Below are 17,972 nucleotides of genomic sequence, written 5' to 3' on the forward strand. Positions count from 1 at the left end.
GAAGCCCCTCTTCTTGGTAGGGGTCATCAGTACTTTTCCTGGTAGCTGAGTTCATCCTGCCAATGAGAGTGTAGACTGTGGCTCTTTATACGTGGGATGAGAGAACAGGAGAGAGGATGAGGGGGAGTTAGGCAGGGCTTGTGTTAGCAGTCTCTTTCCTATTTAGTCTGTTGCTCTCTCAAGTGATGGCTGAGCGAATGTACAGGGACGATGCATATAGTTGCCTAGATGGTGTCTAAGTGGGACATTACAATGGGCTGTTATTCCTAAATGCAGGTGGTGCTGGTTAATAGAGAAACCAACTTGGCATTATCTTGCTCTTTGCCCCACAGTGAGGGGTTTCCTGGAATGTGGGACTTTTAGGGCTAAAACCAGGCTAATCAGGGATAAATGGGGACAGTTGGTCATACTAGTCATGGTTCTTGAGATCAATTATTGAGAAGTCTCTTCACAAGGAACATATTGAACCTAAAACAATCAGAAGCTACTATTAGTTACAAAGTTCACCACTACTACCAAAAAAAAGCAGAATCTGATTTGTTACTCGCTACTGTTGATGACTGTAGGTTATTATTTTTAGGGGTAGGGATGGTATTTTGCAGAAGCTATGAAGTATACATCAGCCTGCTGGAGTCTGTGTAGTAGCACCAGAGATGACAAAAAGTTTTCCCCCAAAAAACCTCACCCATTTGTAAAAGAAGATTGAGCTCAGATTTACTCACTGAACAAAACTATATCAGATGAAAAGGGTAAAGAGTGGAGATGCTAATTTTATGAATTTCTTCCTTTTTTAACATTTTAGGCTGACCTACTTTTTGTCAAAACATTTTATGACTTGAGCACATTCAGATATAGCAAGATCTCTGCCAGGACAACTGTGGAATTCTCACCTGTGCAAATAGACAGGCTGTTTTTTCCAGCATCTTTGAGGTTTGAAAGGGGCAGGTTTATGCTACTAGCTCCTTGCCATCTGTGCAGTGTGTTGATTCAGAGATGTAATTTCTATTGATGATATGATTTCCTCTGACTTCTGCCCACTCCTTGCTGGGTTTGTTTCACCCGTTGACGTGAACTTGGCTGAAATGACTGCTCTGTTGGCTATTGAAATGGGTGAATTAGTTGCATGTGTGATAGCACCTTTCTGCTGTGTTCTTATTAGTTTCAAAATTGTGTAATGGGATAAGTATGTTATTCCTTTAGAATTAGATACCTTTTTCTAAGGCTCTGCATTTATGTAATTCCTTTCTTCTAGAGACCTCTGAATAAACTTTATGGTTTTTATTCAAGATGGATTACACTTGCCACCATCACATATATCAGAAAGCATGCTTGTTATTTTTGGAAGTAGGCAAGTTGAATTAAATCAATTCTCCGTGGACTGATTGGATCTGCCTCTTAAATGTAGTCTGTGACTGTATTGAGTTCTCATTCACATCATTCTCTGTACCCCTATGTTATGCCCCCTAAATCGACAGGGATATTTGGTATGTGCTGAATACCATATTTCAAGTTGTGTAGCCACAAAAGCTCAGGTTGATGGACAAGTACACCTCAACTCCGTCTACTCCATCTGCCCTATCTTTGCTTTGCCGACCTGTTGGAATCTTCTTGAGGATAAAGACCGCATTTTAAACCTTGTTGTGTTTCCCACAGTTTCTAACACAATGTCTTGCTCAATATTCATGGGGACTTTTGCTGATAAATTCGCCCTCAATTACATCATCATCTAATCATGGGAATTGTCTTGATTGCTGTCAGCTCACTTGTAAATAGAGCTTGAAACATTTAAATTAATTGGTTTGTAAGCTTAAAATACTAGTTCAGATGTAGGAAAGGACCTTTTGAGAGGAAGTGGTGAATATTTTTCTTCCTAAATTTGCCTTTGGTGGTGGATTACTGTGTCTGAGACTCTACATTTCTTAGGAACATTGGTAAATAGAGATCCCTGGAACATGCAAAAACAGAATTAGGCTGTCTTAGACTTGTAAGACTTACTTTGATTTTCAGTAGCAAATTTTTGGGATACAAAGATACAAACAAAAATGTTGAAGACAATATGTGACAAACGAGTAAGGCAGTTGAATTACCAGCCTGTGCTCTCATAACTGACAATTTGTTTCTCATAATTGGCTTTCATTTGGATTGTTATTTAAAACTCAGCATTTTTGCCTTGGACATTGTATTTATGTCTTGTCTGTGTGTGTGTATGTGTGTATATATATCCCCTCTATTTTTTATCATATTTATTTCCCTTCTATTTCTTTCCTTTATTTTTGCATTATAATTTGCATATCATCTTAAAGTTTACTTTATAATTTTTAACATGGTGAACATAAGTTTTTCCTTATTATAAAATTTTCCTGTTCATACGATCAGTCTTCTTTTACATGATTTTTGAGGGGAAAAAAGCTAAACAGTTATTATGCAGAGAAAAAGTTTCCCTTTAGATAACTTAAACAATAACACTCTTTCACTTAACCAGCATTCCTTTTCTTCTAAAGATTCTTACAATGCACAGATCTCATATTGTTCTCAGAATTCTTATCAGCAAATATATTTTCAGCTCCTTTTGAGCTCCCTTCATGTGCATAAGAAAAACACTGCTGTCTAAAAGAACACTCACTTCCATTTTTAGAGCTGGGGGTTCTTAGACTGTGTTGAACATTATCATTTTTAATAGCCAGCCACTGACGTCGAGTTTCTTGTTCATTATTATATAGTTATATAGTGTTATGCTTCAGTCTGAGCTAGACATACTCTCTGCCACTAGAATAGAGCTGCCGGAATATGACGTGATGGTCGGGAAGATGTAGAAAGCGGAATGCTTTCACAGCTACGTAACCGAAAGCCTAACTTAGAAGGGCTTAAACTGTGCTATTTATTAAGTCCCATAACAAGACTTGCAGAGGTAGGGCCAGCCTGGGGTTGGTTATGTAGTGGCTCAACAGGGTCTTCCGTGGCCCAGGTCCTTTCATCTCTCCTGCGGTCCTCAGTCAGCTCCTCGGCAGCCGCTCGGGCATCACCTCGGTACGTGGTCGGCCTCACCAGGCAGAGGAGGCCTTTTCCCGAATGCCCTGTGGGCTTACTTTCTCTTCAGTAACCACAGACATGTCATGTGCTCCAGTCTAAACCCATCACTGCAGAAGAAATGGAGTTTCCATCATTGGCTTAGCCTAGCAGTTTCTAAATGGGTCTGCATATTAGAATCTCCTGGAGAATCCCAGGCCACACCCCAGAGCAGTGCAGTCACACTCTCTGGGGGATGGGTCACCGGCATGAGCAGTTTTTGAAGCTCCCCAGGTGATTCCATGGGCAGGCAGGTTTGGAGGCCAAGGCTGAGCCTGATCAAGGTTCCCTGTCTTGGCTGGGCTCTGGAGTCACCTGTTCCAGAGTGCTTGACCAAGGGAGGGGTGTGCATGGGGAGGAAGCCATAGGTCACCACAGACCCCAGCCCTGGAGTACGAGTGCCTTATTTTGAGTCCTGCCCTCTCTACCTGATTGTATAAACCTTGGAAATATTTTTAAATTAATGTTTCTTCGTCTGCTAAGTGAGAATAACCATACCAATTTGCAGCATTGCTTAACAATTAAATGGGGAAAAAAAAATCCTTAAAAGTTCCTAGCACTTTGCCAGCCATGAAGTAGGCAGTCTGTAAACATGCACCAGAGTGACCTGGTGGTAAAGCATAAGTAATAGTAAGAGAAGGGGAGATAGAAGTTATTGCTGCTGTTGTCGTAATTATTACTATTGCAGTTATTACTTGAGAGGATGGTGGACCAGATCATAAGTTCTTACTGATCTGTTCTGGTTGTACATTAGAAGAAGCACCTTGGGAGCTTTTAAGAAACACCAATGCCTGGCCACACCTAGACCAGATAAATCAGTCTCTGTGGGGTGGGACCTATCATCAATATTTTTAAAAAGAGTCCCAGGTGATTTGAATGTGCCGGCAGGTATGAAATCCACTGGGCTAGAGCTTAGGAGAGTGAAAGTATGAGGAAAATTTTAGTTAGGTTGGTTTATCTGACTGTTCCAAATGGACCAGCTTGTGTCACTCCTGTGGCCGCAAGAAAACAAGGTTTTTGAGCTAGTTTGGGCAATTCTTTGCTTGGTTTATGCCAGACAAGCTCTTCTATCACCTCTGTGCTCTCAGTGATAGGACTTTCTTCCAGCCATGCCACTTACACACATTATTCTTTGGGCCTCAAGAGTGGATTAACTAACAAGTGACTGAGTGCTTCCTTGTTTCTATTTAAAGTCTGTATACATCCCTTAAATTTAAAAATTATATTCTATTTACTGGGCTTACTTTTAGTTTTCTGAATGTGAATTGTGCAGTACATTTTCCTAGTTTCCACAATGTGTGTTTTCCATTAGCTACAATGCAAGACCAGTTATGGATGTCTTGTGTAGAAACCTGCTCTAAATTTTCTCCTAGCTTTCTGTAGGCTTCCCTAAGAGTTAGAATTTTTAGGTGCGGTGTTTACTAGGCCTTGGGTATGTTTTGTCATATGTTGAAAGATCACACCAGCTATAAAAATAAGATGGTGACTAAAAAGCCACAAAAGCCATAAACATCTGTAAAAGAAGTTTTCTAGGCGAGGCTGCTCGTCAGAGGGAAACTCAGTGCCTTTGGATGGTGTGCAGCTGGTGGCACGTGCACTTTCAGAAATGGGGCCATTAGGGGGAGCTGTCAGATATATGGCCTGCCGTCCTGGGGGCCGCAGATCTGTCCGCTGGGCTGTGTGTAACAGCAGCCCGTGGGGCCACCCTCACAGACCCTCCTCTAAATGCCACCCGTAATTCTGTTGCCAAGTGGATGCTTTACAGAAACAGGTTGCCGTCTTTTGGTCACAAAGCCAACGTTACCAAGAGAATTAGTTGGCTCCTAGGAAAAATCTGGAAATTTCAGCATGGGCTTCACAGTCTCTGCCACACTGAGAAGCACACGTCAAGGCTGAGCCCTGGTCAGCGGTCAGGGTCACTGCACGACGCTGCCTAGAGCTTTCTTTTCCTCTCAGAGGATCTGTCATGTGGAGTCCCACGTGAGGTCAGATGCTAACCCAGTTACACAAGACACCCTCTTCTCTGGAGGCACATTTGAGTGAACAAGCTGGGCGTGCTGGGCTGGGAGAGAGGAGCTGGGTTTCGGGACTCTGCTGCTGGCCAGGCCGCATCTCGGGGCTTACAGCAGGGCCGGTCCCAGGAGCACCGGGTCACCTCTGAGAAGCCATTTCTGAGACAGTGTTTCTGACATCTGAGATGGCTTAATGTTTTACCAAGTCCATCTTCCTGATATCAAAAAGGGCCCCTCTAAAAAAAAGACAGGATCTTTCAAGCAGAATGGTGATGTTTTAAGTTTTAAAATAACATGAAAGCAAAAACATAATAATAACAAAGCAATTTTAAAAAAATCTTTTTACTTTTTATTAAAAAAAATTCAAACCTACAGAAGCAGAGAGAATAGAATAATGAATCTCCATGTACCGTCACCCAGGTTCAAACAAGTATTCATTCTTCCTCCATTTATAACCTCCCTACCTCCCAGCCATAAAACTTGGAATTTTTATATGTAATATTAAAATGATATTTAATTCAAGGTTTAGGTGTCATTATATTTTAGAATTTGTTCACCTAGCTGATGACGAGACTGAATCATGGACATCCTGTGATCAGACATTTTTATTCTAGACCAGAGCTATTCAAAGTATGGCTGAAAAAACAGCACCAGCCCAGACTCTTTGTTTCTGGTCTGTGATGAAATAAGTATGAAAATTGTGAGGAAGTGTTTAGAACTTTTATAGCATTCTGACTTTGCTGCACATCTAAATGCACGACCATTTTTTTTTTTTTTTTAGTAATTCATTTTAAATATATTTTAGAAAAGCATCAGTCAGCAGCACATTGAGAAAAACGCAGCCTTTCACTACAGATGGTTCCAGAAGCACTCTTCTGTACAGTGCTTTTGCCATTTTGCCACTTAGGATACATTTGGTAACGTGGAGATATTTTGAGTAGTCACAGCTTGAGTGGAGGTGCTATTGATACCTACTGGGTGCATGGGATAGCCCCCCTCCCAACCAAACAAAGAATGATCTGGCCCTAGATATCATAGTACTGAGGCTGGGGAACCCTGCTCCGGGTCACAGCGGAGCTCTGTGCCTTGTCTCAGGAACGTCTGGCAAATGAGTCTTGCCAAGGTGCAGACTAGAAAGAGGCTAAGACTGTCTGTATATGATCTTGCCTTGCACTTGAGGTGCCATATTCCACTTTGGAAATTAGTGAGACACTCTGCAGATGGAAAAGTCTGAGGGTTAAAGGACATTGCCCCAAATCCTTTAAAAATATAAAAATATAATGTAGCCCTTTTAAGTTACAAGTTGCCCATTTCATCTCTGCCGAAGTTTGTAGTAGGTCCAACAGCAGCAAGTCAACCACTACTGTAGCAGCTGAGAAAATGGGAAACTAAAACCTTACAAAATTTTTGTTTATTTAGAAATTTCATATTTAAGAAATGTATAACTTAACAAAATAAAATTCATGCATTTAAGAAACTCACAGTTCGTATTTAAGAAATTCATGAACCTCTGCTTCATGACGTGTTTTGGATTTTCTTTTAAACTTAGAAGTAGGAAATGATCATCTAGTAAAAGGCTTTGTTTTTCTGAACTCTAATAGGGTAAATATTAATAGCTATAAAATAACCTTAATCTAGAAAACATAATCAAGTGAAATTAATTTGTTCCAAAAGATAACTTTTAATTCTAAACACTTGTGTGTGTGTGAGAGAGGGCGTGTCAGAGACACTTGTGTCTACATCTGTTTCCTCTTTAGTGAGTTTCTTCTCTCAAATTGTACTTGATACCCAGGTTGCTCACATGGAAATTATTTCATTAACAGCACAGACACTCTTGGTCTCGTTACAGCTTTGAGCAAGACAAATAGAGAAAAGGTTTGTCCATCAAGTGAACAAACTTTCATTTAAGTTATAATAGCCAAGTGTTTCACTCACAGGTTGAACCCACTCATAAGCAAACCGTGTTTATGTATATTCAGAATACCACAGGCTCTGACAGTCTTTATTACCATACTCACTAGCCTGCCTGTGTTCTTTTAATTGCTTTACTAATTTTCCTTTCTTAACTGTATTGAGGCCAGGCTACCACTGCCGTGAAAGAACATTTATTAACCATCATTCCATGACTTCCTGACACCATTTACACTGACCTCTGACTACACGGGAAATGCTCATTTGTGATATTTTCTTTTTCTATTTGATTGTGGCCTAGCACGAAAACACTCATTTTCTCAGTTTCCCATTTTCTCAGCTGCTACAGTAATGGTTGACTTTCTCCTGTTGGACATACTATAGACTTTGGCAGAGGTGAAATGGGTAACTTGTAACTAAAAGGGCTACATTATATTTTTAAAGGATTTTGGGCAATGTCCTTTAACCCTCATAGGGAATCTGTGGATCATGTATCCACAGCATGTGGATAATCTGCCCATGATCCATCCTTGTCTTTGGTAGTCTGTGTAATGGGGGACGTGCTTCTTTACCTCCTGGCAAGCAATTCTTAACTAAACTACGAGAAAGCCTCCAATAAATTTCTATTTCAGAGAATTTCAACATTTAGACCCCTCCAAGATTTATAAACAATGTGATTTTTTTCTATAGAGCCCTCTGAAATGATTTTGAAATTTAGTTATTCCGTTTATGTTGGCAAGAAATATAACATTTGAAGTTTCTGTTCCTTTAATAGATGGGCGCTAGCACAAAAATATGACTTTTTATTAGCTACATCACAAGGTGCAGGGCATAAGAGCTCTATAAATCCTACCTTCTGAATGAATTCTGCCAAACGCTGTTCGATTAAAGCTAGGCTGATTAGACCGCTGATGAATTCTGCCTTTGGTAGATTACACAGTTTAACTGACAAATAGATTGCCTCCATTCCGTAATGGCTCCCCAGTTACGATGACAAAGGACAAGCTATTTGTCAGTTAAACTGTATAATCATTCAGAAACAGAATTCATCAAGAACCTAATCATTTTGTCTCTAGTTAAATCCAGCTAATGAGTTAAAATGTGTAATGTATACTATGCATTCCATTCTGAAACAGTTACAGACAATTTCCATGATACTTCATTGAATCAGATTTTGTGCCCAGTTTAAAGATTTCATAACGGAGGGAAAGATAGCGGAAGAGAAGTAATGAAGTTAGGATGCGATTCATGTTAAGATGACGACATTGTTGTGCTCTTTGTGGAGGAGGGGTGTTGAGGCTTTGGAAGTCCAGCAGTATCCAGACATGCTTGCAGTCCAGCCACAGCGGCCTGCAGGCTGTTTTCCAGTGTGTCCTTGGGAAGGTAGTAGATAGCTCAGCCACAGTAAGAAGGCTATATGGCTTCCGGAGCTTTCTCTGTCACGTGGTCCCTTGCTGTGTCAGTCACTAATTACCTAACCACCGTCATCTTCAGTGAACCTTAATGCAAGGATAGGCAGTGAAGATCAGAACTGAAGCTCTCGTGAACCCTTGCGCACAAGCATGGATTCTTCTGGATTGCTAAGTTATGACTGAGTATACTCAGGAATGTTCTAGAGGCAGCAAAGATTTTTAAACAATTTTCAGAGAAAGGAACAGGAACAGGTGCAAGTGTCTTTGTAATAATATGCTCTGTACCACTCAGCTTACTCTCTGTGCCCGACTGTGTTTACCATGTGAAGGGTGCTATTTCTTTAACATGGCTGATTAGGAGTAATGGAAGAAATTAGTAAGGAAGGGGGATGAGAGTTTCTGTTCTGAGAAAGAAAATGCATGTATTTCCTCCTATTTCAGTTCATTTGATATTCTTAAACTTGAGATGAGTGACCCGTGACCTCCTGGCTCTTCCTCTGGCATAAAAGCTTTTTCTGGTGCAGGAATTCTCTAATACTTGATTTGGCAACATTGACTATAAATTGGAATCCCTTCCAGGGTGGGCATTAAAGGTCCTCCCAAGGAGCACTACAAAGCAGTCTGACCAATATGTGTCACGAATTATACCCTTCCTTTCAGGATCTTCAGGAAAAGTATGGACTCTTTGAATAAGAACTAGGGATGAAGGAGACAGACAGGCCTTTGAGGGATAAACATAGTTTCTTCTTTGCTATGGCCTAAGCACTCGGAGAACCCTTCTTTCTAGACTGACAGGGAAATGTGATTTGGGGGTCCTTTGTGAGCTTATCTGAGAGCAAAAACCCCAGGGAATTCCTGGCTACAAATGGTTCTCGGTAAAGAAGAGAGTCCAGGCAAATACAGAGCTACTTAATCAAACGGGTCCCTCTACCAACGGTGATTCTCAAACTTTCTGAAGTGGAGGGACCTTTCTGACATTATAAATTTCACCCCCCACTTTCCTGCCAACATACACATAGAAACACATGATGGCTGTTGCACTTTTAGTGTCTTATAGGAGAAAATAATTAAGTGAAAGTGATATAATTCAGTGGCATTCATAAATGAATATATTGAGTTAATCACCAATAGGATCATTTGAAAATATCACTATGTGGGTGAGTGTATGTGTGTGTATAAGACATTATTTATTCAATCCAAGCCAATGCATAACATATTTGAGACTTCAAACCTCTAGTGATAACTGCAAAGCCCGTGTAATCCACCAGAATCTCCATATACTGGCTGGGAACCTCTCAGTATCCATAGGGCCACCTCTAGGATGCTTACCTAGACAGTATCTGCTATGAGGAAATTTAGGAATGAGTGAGAGGGATGGTCTTAATCAGTGATGCTCAGAACTTGCTTTTCACTGCCTTCTCTTCCCTGAAACTTCTCTTAGGATGTCATTCAGCTAGTTGGTCCTGTCTTAGGTTGTCCTCTGCCAGACATTTACCTGTCATTGGCAGCTGCCACAGTCATATGCCTCTCACTTCTTTACAAGATCTCGTTTTACAGATAAATTGCAGGGAGAAAAGCTTTCCTTTTTTTTTCCTTTTCATATACATTGTATTGATATGTTTTATATGCTTTAAAAAATTAAGTTACATGAAACATTTGGATATAATAAAAGCTAATAAACAGTCACAGGAATTCCCAGAAAATTCCTGATCTAAATACTTAGAACTACATTTTCCTTTTAAAGAGTTTTTTTTAACTAGGCAGTATTTGAAGAAATAATAGATGCTAAGAATAATGCAACATGTGAAAAGAGATTGTGTTTATTCAGACTAGAGGGAAAGGCCATAAACATCGTATTTCGTAGACTGCCAGTAAAACACAATTACTTTTTTCCTGTTGATTGTGAACAGTCAAATTAAAATACATTTTTCGTGTCCTGAAAATTATACATACGGTTACTTCCATTTCTGGCAATATGGTAGACTCCATTTCCTGCAAAAGATACCCCGTACAATGCTATCAAATGCTGGATAAAATAAAGCAAACAGCAAATATCTGAATGTGTAAAAAAAAAAAAGTAAAAGTGATCTTCAGGACCCAACAAACAAAACTGAAACCCAACTCCAGAGTGGTGAGGTCAAGTTGAGGATGCAGCACCTTGCAGGGTGTTTACAGTTTCGGTAAACTCAAGACTTGGTTTTTAATGGTGATGGAAAAGGAGACAAGCTCTGGGTTCAGGTTAAAGGGCAAGATGGAACCACATCCCCCCCATAATTCTGGGACCCCAGAAAGACTATGCTCAAAATGAAATCAGAGGCTAGAAATAATCTACTTTTGGCAAACAGAAATGCTCGGGATGTTTAACTGTCTTGAAGTAATTGCTGGCTAGAGAAAGAGTTCTCCTTAGAGTTTGTAACCACAGTCCTTCCCTCAAGTGTGTTTGGAGTTCAGCCTTAAAATGCTTGCCTGACCAGAAAACCCTCGGGCAAGAAGTAAACCTAAAATGATCTCTGATTGATAGCATCCTGGAGTGCCTGGCGGAAGCAAACACAAATGCTGTCTGGAGGGACTTACCCTCAACCTGGGGGTCACAGGAGTTTAACAGATAAAGACCACCAAACATGAGCTCATGATTTCAAATTCCAGAAAGACCCAAGGAAACAAGAGCCATGAGCACGAGACAGGAGAAACCACAAATAGCAGAACTAGACTTCCACAAAGCAAATAAGATAACGATTTATCAGATGAAGAAAGTTGTATAAATGCCTAGAATATTTTTAAATAGGCATAATCAGCACGAATAGAAAGTAAGATTGTATCAAAAATTTAAGCATAATTGAAAAGAACCAAATACAAAGTTCTAGAAATTAAAACTACAGTATAGGAAATTAAAAACTTAAAGTGATCCTATTAGGTAGCAAGTTATTCGTACCTGAATTGAATTGATCAACTGATCCTAAAGAAATTACATAGAGTGTGATACAAAGAGATGGAAATGGCAAAGGCAGGTTAAGAGACATGAAAAATAGAAAGATCTAATTGGGGTTGTAGGCTTTCATTCAATGACAAATGAGAAGCAAAGCCACTTTCAATCAAAATCAGCATTTACTATCAACAGATCCTTGGAAATTCAAATATGTCAGAAAGCATGAAAAGTAAAGAAATTGTTAAAGTGTGTCGGGCTAAACCACACTGATTGTATAAAATAATAATGATTCCATACCGGGCATTAAAAATCAAGATACAAATGAAATACTGCTACACATAACATGTAAGACAGAGCATTCTACAGGGCATGTTAATTAATACGAGGTAAAATAAATAACTTTAATTGTGTTAAATGCACATGGTAAAAAAATTTTAAGGATAACCAGTAAAAGGTTAGAAATAGAGTTTGTAAGTTCTGTAATAATGCAGGGGGGAAAGGAAATCCAAAACATGAAAGAAAATACAGGGGAAAAAACCTTAGAAAACAAGCAAGATAAAAGCAGTACACAAAATAAAATGTTAGAAATTTATGTACACAAAATTAAATGTTAGAAATTTATTTAAATATATTATTAATAATGATAAATATGATACTATTGTATTTTATTATAATAGCAATTAAATTCTATTATAACAATATAATTTTTAAATGATAATAAATATTAAAAAGCAAAGTTCACTATCTTAAGAAAAGTGCCATTGGTTTGGGTTAAAAAAATTGAGTCGTATGCTGTTTACAACAGACGCTTATCATACCTAAGGATATATAGACTGTTTGAAAGTAAAAAGATGAATATACCAGGCAAATCCTAATTTTACTTTTTGCCTCTTTTTTTAAAAACTGAGATATAGTTGACATATAACATTGTATAAGTTTAAGGCATGCAACCTGTTGATTTGATACATTTGTATATTATGGTATGATTACATCATAGTGTTAGCTAACACCTTCATCATGTCATGTAATTATCATTTCTTTTTTTGCAGTGAGAACATTTAGGATCTAGGCTTTTAGCAACTTGTAGCAACGGCATACTGCAGTGCAGTTGACTGTATTCACAACGCTGTGCATTAGATCTCCAGAACTTACTCATCTTCCAGCTGCAAATTTGTACCCTTTGACCAACGTCTCAACAAGTCTCCCAAACTCCAGCAGATACTAATTTTAAAAAGCTTTTATAGCTATATTAATACCAAATTAATTTTAAGGTAAAAAGGATGATTACAGAAGAAGAAGGTCATTTCAAAATGATAAAAGGTCCTATTTTCCAGGAGTAGAATCGTTTTAAACTTACATATACTCACCGTGTACCTAATGAGAGTTTCAAAATTTGTAAACTACAGTGATAAAATTATAAGGATATACTGGATATTGGAGTGTAAAATGGTTTATTCACTTTGTAGAGCTACTTGGCCATTCCTAGAAAAGTTGAAGGTGCAGTTCCACTTCTAGATATACATACCGTAGGGAATTATGCTCATCTGTGTTCAAGTATACATTTACAAGAATATTCAGAACAACATTATTTGTAAGAGTGAAAACTTGGGAAAAACTTAACTATCCATCACTGGAGAATGTAGCCATTGGATGTAATACTATACGCACTAAGAATGAATGAACCGGCGCTCATGTTCACAAGAATGTTCCATTTCTTAAGCTAGCGGATGGGTACACATATGTGTGTTTGATTGTTTACATACCGTTTTGTATGAAAATTTTCATAATGTCTTTTAAATACCAAGGAGAAAATATAAATAGAACTTGTCTACGTTAACATGAAATATAAAACATATATACACACTACCTCAATTCAAAAAGTGTCTATAACAGTATTTTTGAAGCTATATTTGAAAAAACACTGCAATTTTACTTTAAACAAATCTGTTTATCAGTGCACTATTTAGTAATTAGTGGCCTGCTGTTTTGATGAAACAATGTTAATTAATTTATTTTGCAATTTATTCCAAGCTAAAAAGACGGTGATGTAAGTTCCTGGTATCAAAGATGGCTAAGGAATGTGGATAATTTTTTCCTTTGCCTATGGATATATTTCTTTTCCTTAAGAGTCTATGACCAGCTGTAAAACAATGCCTCATTTTAGAAAGTAATTTAGATTTTATAAAAGAACATCTCCTACCTAGGAAAAAAGATTGGACCATAGAAGTGCTAACACATATATATGGAATCTAAAAAAAAAAAAAAAACTTCTGAAGAGCCTAGGGTCAGGACAGGAATAAAGACGCAGAGGTAGAGAATGGACTTGAGGACACGGGGAGGGGGAAGGGGAAGCTGGGACGAAGTGAGCGAGTGGCATGGACATATATACACTACCAAATGTAAAATAGATAGCTAGTGGGAAGCAGCCACATAGCACAGGGAGATCAGCTTGGTGCTTTGTGACCACCTAGAGGGGTGGCATAGAGAGGGTGGGAGGGAGACACAAGAGGGAGGAGGTATAGGGATATATGTATATGTATAGCTGATTCACCCTGTTATACAGCAGAAACACACACACCATTGTAGAGCAGTTATACTCCAATAAAGATGTTAAAAAAAAAAAAAAAGGAAATGAAAATACTTAAAGCACAGTTGAGCTCTAACTTCTTAAATTTACCCCCAAAATCTGTTGAACATTTGGTTCTGAGCTTTCATTCCCAGGAATCCCTTTGAGACAGTGAACAGTTTGCACCATCTAAACCAGGGGTCCCAAACTGTCTTGCTCCACGAAACCTATGTGGCAGGCTCTCCGAAACCGAAAGAAAACATAAGTTCAGTTCAGTAAGTAGTTAGATCACAGCAATCATGCAGAATCTCCCTTTGCACAGATAGGACTGCATCGAAGGAAATGTTGTACAATGTAGTGTTGGAACTGTGAACCACCTGGTAGTTTTAAGACTGCCCAAGAGATTTTGAGTACTCCTGTTTTCCCCTGAAAATTTAAAATAATCCATGACACCACTATGAATGTGCTGCCAGCACCTTGCAGAACTAGATAAAACACCCTCCCACGTACACCTTCAAAAGGAGGGCTCTGCATTCACTCAAATTCATGGTCTCTTTTCACTGACTGCAGGAGAAACCATACAAGTGCTCAGACTGCAGCAAGGCCTTCAGCCAGAAGCGAGGCCTGGATGAGCACAAGAGGACGCACACCGGAGAAAAGCCTTTTCAGTGTGATGTGAGTTTGGCTTCCCTTTTCTTTCCCTAGTGTCCTCCAGTAACCTCCGGTAACAGGAGATATGTATGTATGTGTGGGTGTATCCATGCATCTATCTATTTGTGCATGTATGAGAGAGAGAGAGAGAGAGAGAGTGTGTGTGTGTGTGTGTGTGTGTGTGTGTGTGCGCTTTACAGTGCTGATCTGTGTCTATTAATGTCTTGGGCTCTTTATACCTTTTGATTGCATAATCCATGTAACCACGTTGTAGCAATGTTTTTTATCCTAGTTTACTGGCAGCAAATGAACTCTGATTTTCTTTAAGACATGCCTGTACCCTGTTTTAATGCAATTTAGTTGTTCTTCCAAGGTATAAATACATGATGATTCAAGACAGCTTTCATGTGTCTGTCCAAGTCTTTGACAGGTTAATGATAGTTAAACCAGAGATTTAACTGGTTATAGATATTATTTATTTTGTTAAAGCCAAACACTTTCTAAAATATGCATAAACTCCTTTGTTTAAAAAACGCCACTGCCAATTGTTTAGATTTTCTGCTTATGACATTTGAAGTGAAATGAAATTATCGACATAGTTCACATTATTAATGAAAGGACAGAAATACTACCATTGTCAGTAAAATTAATTGGATCATTGATTAATCTAGAGAAAAATGATTCATCGATGAACAGCATCACCGTTCTGTGTAAGATTGACAGTTGACAGAAAATTGACACAGGTGTTAGGGAAAGCACTTACTTCTTGTTCTTATTTCTAACACAAAAATAGCACACACACAAAAAAGTATTAATGTAGCTCAATGTAAGAAGAAACATTAAAGTTGTAACCTGTGAAATTGCACAGTACGTAGTTCTCTTTAAATGTTGAGGGAAACTTGAGTACTCAGTCCCCTTGGCATATCCCAAAGGATAAAGGATGGAGTAAGCAGTCCATATGAAAGGAAACTCACAAACATAAGATGTTTTCCTTGTCTTTCCATGAAACTTTGGTGGTAAGGTTAAGGCAACAACGTACTCCCAGTGGGCCTACTCATAAAAATACCTTTATCAACAGTGAACTTCTTTAAGGAGAGAACTACTTGTAGAGAAAGAAATGTACACATGGAGAGCTCTATCCTGGACTGGAGGTACAGCCAGTTTCATAATTTAATGGATTGAATGTTCAATCCGTTGGTGCTTTTATTGGAAGCATTTTCATAAAAGCAAAACTTTTTTTGGATTATTTAATTGCACAACTACACAAATAAGTGATGGGAAATAGAAATTAAATATTAACTGTGTATGGGCATCTTCCTTCTATCATGCTCTACCTGACTTTTATTTATGCTGAATATTTTTGTGGACTGCTTCCTTACACAGACTGGACCATGATGTTATTTTTTAAAAATTATGTCACAAGCATGATTTTTTCTATCTACTTCTATCCCATTTACTTCTGTCAGATGTTCAAATCTTTCTGAGCCTTATCTGCAGTCCGGACTGGTCCGTTGAGGAGAGATCCAAGTTTAATGCCTCCAAAACTTCCCTGAAATGCAGCCTGGTCAGGGAACTGGCTGTCTGTTCCAAAATCTTACTCTCTTAACCTACCCATTCCAGATAGAAGTCCTCCTTTCTCACCCCACTTCCAGTCTATCTCCTTCCTAAATGGTTCTCAAATCCATTACTTACTCTCAGTTTCCATTCCCACTAGCAATGTGTAGCCTGGACCCTCACCTTACTATTTCTTATTACATCCTATCTTACTACATTTCTTATTATATCCTATAGATGTAATAATCCCCCACCAAGGTGATTTTTTAAAAATCGAAATGAAATTCACATAACATAAAATTAACCATTTTAAAGTGAACAATTCAGTGGCATTTAGTACATTGACGGTGATGTGCAGCCATCACCTCTGATTCCAAAACATTTTTGTCACCCCCAAATAAAGTTCCATACCCGTTAAACAGTTCCCCCTCACTCTCCCCAGACCCTGGCAGGCACCAGTCTGCTTTCATTTCTATAGGTTTACCTATTCTGGATATTTAATATAAGTGAATCATACAATATGTGACCTTTCGTGACTGGCTTCTTTCACTTAGCACAATGTTTTCAAGGATAATCTACATTGCAGCTTGTATCAGTACACCATTACTTTTTATGGCTGAATGATACTCCATTTTATGTATACAGCACAGTTTATCTGTTCATCAGCTGATGAACATGTGGGTTGTTTCTACCTCGTGGCTGTTGTGAACAGTGCTGAGACAAACGTGTGTATACAAGTTTTAAGTACCAGTTTTCAGTTCTTTTGGGTATATACCTAGGAGTGGAATTGCTATGCCCATATAGTGATTCTATGTTTGACTTTTTTTTTTTTTTTTTTTTTTTTTGCGGTATGCGGGCCTCTCACTGTTGTGGCCTCTCCCGTGCTGGAGCACAGGCTCCAGACGCACAGGCTCAGCGGCCATGGCTCACGGGCCCAGCCGCTCCACGGAATGTGGGATCTTCCCGGATCAGGGCACGAACCCGTATCCTCTGCATTGACAGGTGGACTCTCAACGACTGCGCCACCAGGGAAGCCCTATGTTTGACTTTTTGAGGAACTGCCATACTGCTTTTCACAGTAGCTGTACCATTTTATATTCCCACCAGGAATGCACAAGGATTCCAATTTCTCCTCATCCTTGTAAACACTTATTATTTTCTGTTTTTTAAAATTATAGTCATCTTAATGGATGTGAAGTGGTATATCATTGTCATTTTGATTTACATTTCCCACAGGATTAGTGATGTTGAACATCTCTCCATGTACTTGTTTGTCAGCCATTTGTGTATCAGCTTTGGAGAAATGTCTATTCAAGTCCTTTGCCCATTTTAAAATTGTGTTGATTGTCTCTGTTGTTGAGTGTGAGATACTGGATACTAGACCCTTATCAGATATGATTGCAAATATTTTCTTTCATTCTATATGTTCTCTTTTTGCTTTCTTGATAATGTCCTTTGATGCACAAAACTTTTCAGTCTTGATGAAGTTTAATTTACCCATTTTCTCCTTCTCTTCATGCATTTGGTGTCATATCTAAGAATCTATTGCCAAATTCGAGGTCATAAAGATTTACCCTTATATTTTTTTCTAAGAGCTTTATAGTTTTAGCTCTTACATTTAGGCCTTTGATCCTTTATTGTGTTGAGGAGGTTCTCTTCTAGTTCTCTGAATATTTTTATCAAGACAGGGTTTTGAATCTTGTCAAATGCTTTTCTGAATCACTTGAAATTATCATTTTTTTCCTTTTGTCCTGTTAATGTGGTGTGGTACATTGTTTGATTTCTTTTTATGTTGAACTACCATTACAGTCCTGGGATACAGCCACTTGTTCATGGCTTATAATCCTCTTAACATGATCTTGGATTCAGCTTGT

General features: G+C 38.6%; 1 protein-coding gene across 2 annotated transcripts in view; it reads left to right on the top strand.

The window, feature by feature from the left end:
- PRDM5 (PR/SET domain 5) overlaps positions 1–17,972 on the top strand; it is a 209,615-nt gene that overhangs the window by 179,349 nt on the left and 12,294 nt on the right. For both annotated transcript variants that reach the window (XM_032633777.1, XM_032633779.1), the window contains exon 15: positions 14,464–14,568. In XM_032633777.1, coding sequence (XP_032489668.1) covers positions 14,464–14,568 — 105 coding nt within the window. The remainder of the gene's footprint in view (positions 1–14,463; positions 14,569–17,972) is intronic.

Source organism: Phocoena sinus, chromosome 5 (genome assembly GCF_008692025.1).
Source record: "Phocoena sinus isolate mPhoSin1 chromosome 5, mPhoSin1.pri, whole genome shotgun sequence".
In the NCBI taxonomy this organism is placed as follows: Eukaryota; Metazoa; Chordata; class Mammalia; order Artiodactyla; family Phocoenidae; genus Phocoena; species Phocoena sinus.